The sequence below is a fragment of the Cucurbita pepo genome, chromosome LG10 (assembly GCF_002806865.2).
Source record: "Cucurbita pepo subsp. pepo cultivar mu-cu-16 chromosome LG10, ASM280686v2, whole genome shotgun sequence".
Classification (NCBI taxonomy): Eukaryota; Viridiplantae; Streptophyta; class Magnoliopsida; order Cucurbitales; family Cucurbitaceae; genus Cucurbita; species Cucurbita pepo.
Window position 1 is genome coordinate 2,913,427 of NC_036647.1, and position 1,083 is coordinate 2,914,509.

Below are 1,083 nucleotides of genomic sequence, written 5' to 3' on the forward strand. Positions count from 1 at the left end.
AGAGGCACATTTGAAGAGAGGTATTTGTAGATCAATGCCTGATGTTCAAGCTCAACCCATTGAGATTGTGTAAATGGTCCTCTAATCCCAGCTATACCTCCATGCATGCTACCATTATAGCTTCCGGAAACACATCCTGCACACCAACAAAACCTTCAACCCACTGCTCATGTTTCTATTCAAAAATAACGAAATTTTGGTACATTTTGTGGACCCTCTTCAGATTCTTCTACAGTTTTTAACCCATTATTTTCCTTTTGGTTTCCAGTCTAGGAACTGAAAACTTTCACCAAAACCAAACCCATCTGAGAAACGAATCAAAAATGAATTTGGAAACAAAAGCTATACGAAGGAAGCCCAGCTTCTCACAAAGATGCAACTCAGCCTTTCCCCCAGATTGAAGCACTTATCAATAAAAAGAACAGAAAACTCAATGAAAATCACAGAAGCAGAGCTATGATTACCTGTATTTCTAGAGTAGACTGAAGACTTGTGTTGATTGTGAGGGAAAATGGAGTTTTGGGGATTCCTTGCAATCAGGTCAGAGTGTTTAGGTAGCAGGGAAGTTTCAGATTTGAGTGAAGAGAAGCTAAGCATGTGCTCCTTTTGACGCCCATCACTACTAGAAATAAAAGTATTAGATCTCAGCAAAGGGAAGCCCTGATGAAGCGGCATTGTCTTAGAACCAGAGATGGGTTCAGTTTTGGGAATCTTGGAGTTCCTCCAGTCATCATCAACAAACCCAGATCTATCCTGCTTAGAGAAACAAGATCCATGAGATTTTAGCTTAGAGTGAGGAGAAGGGGCATCGCCAGAATCCACAAAACCATCCAACCCCACTACCCCAAAGTCCATTCTGGAGACAAGCACCAATCTACAAAATCTCTAGTAAGCATTAGTTCATAAACAAGAAAAGGAAAGTGTTGAAGGTCGAAGAAGACGAAAAAGAGGGAGACAGAGGCGCATCTTGGGTTTGGGTTGGGTTATGTGTGCCGTGAGGAAGGAACTGATTTTTAAAGGGCTGATCTTTCAAAACAAAAAAAAAAAAAAAAAAAAAAAAAAAAAAAAAAAAAAAAAAAAAAA

The 1,083-nt window shown here is 39.5% G+C and overlaps 1 protein-coding gene across 1 annotated transcript in view; it reads right to left on the reverse strand.

The window, feature by feature from the left end:
- The window catches only part of LOC111803067 (growth-regulating factor 1-like), a 3,236-nt gene extending 2,176 nt beyond the window's left edge, over window positions 1-1,060 (reverse strand). The window contains exons 1-2 of the mRNA XM_023687326.1: window positions 465-1,060; window positions 39-136 (exon numbers count right to left, since the gene is read on the reverse strand). Of these exons, the coding sequence (XP_023543094.1) occupies window positions 39-136; window positions 465-855 (489 nt within the window). The 5' untranslated portion in view covers window positions 856-1,060. The remainder of the gene's footprint in view (window positions 1-38; window positions 137-464) is intronic.
- Window positions 1,061-1,083: the final 23 nt, after the last annotated feature.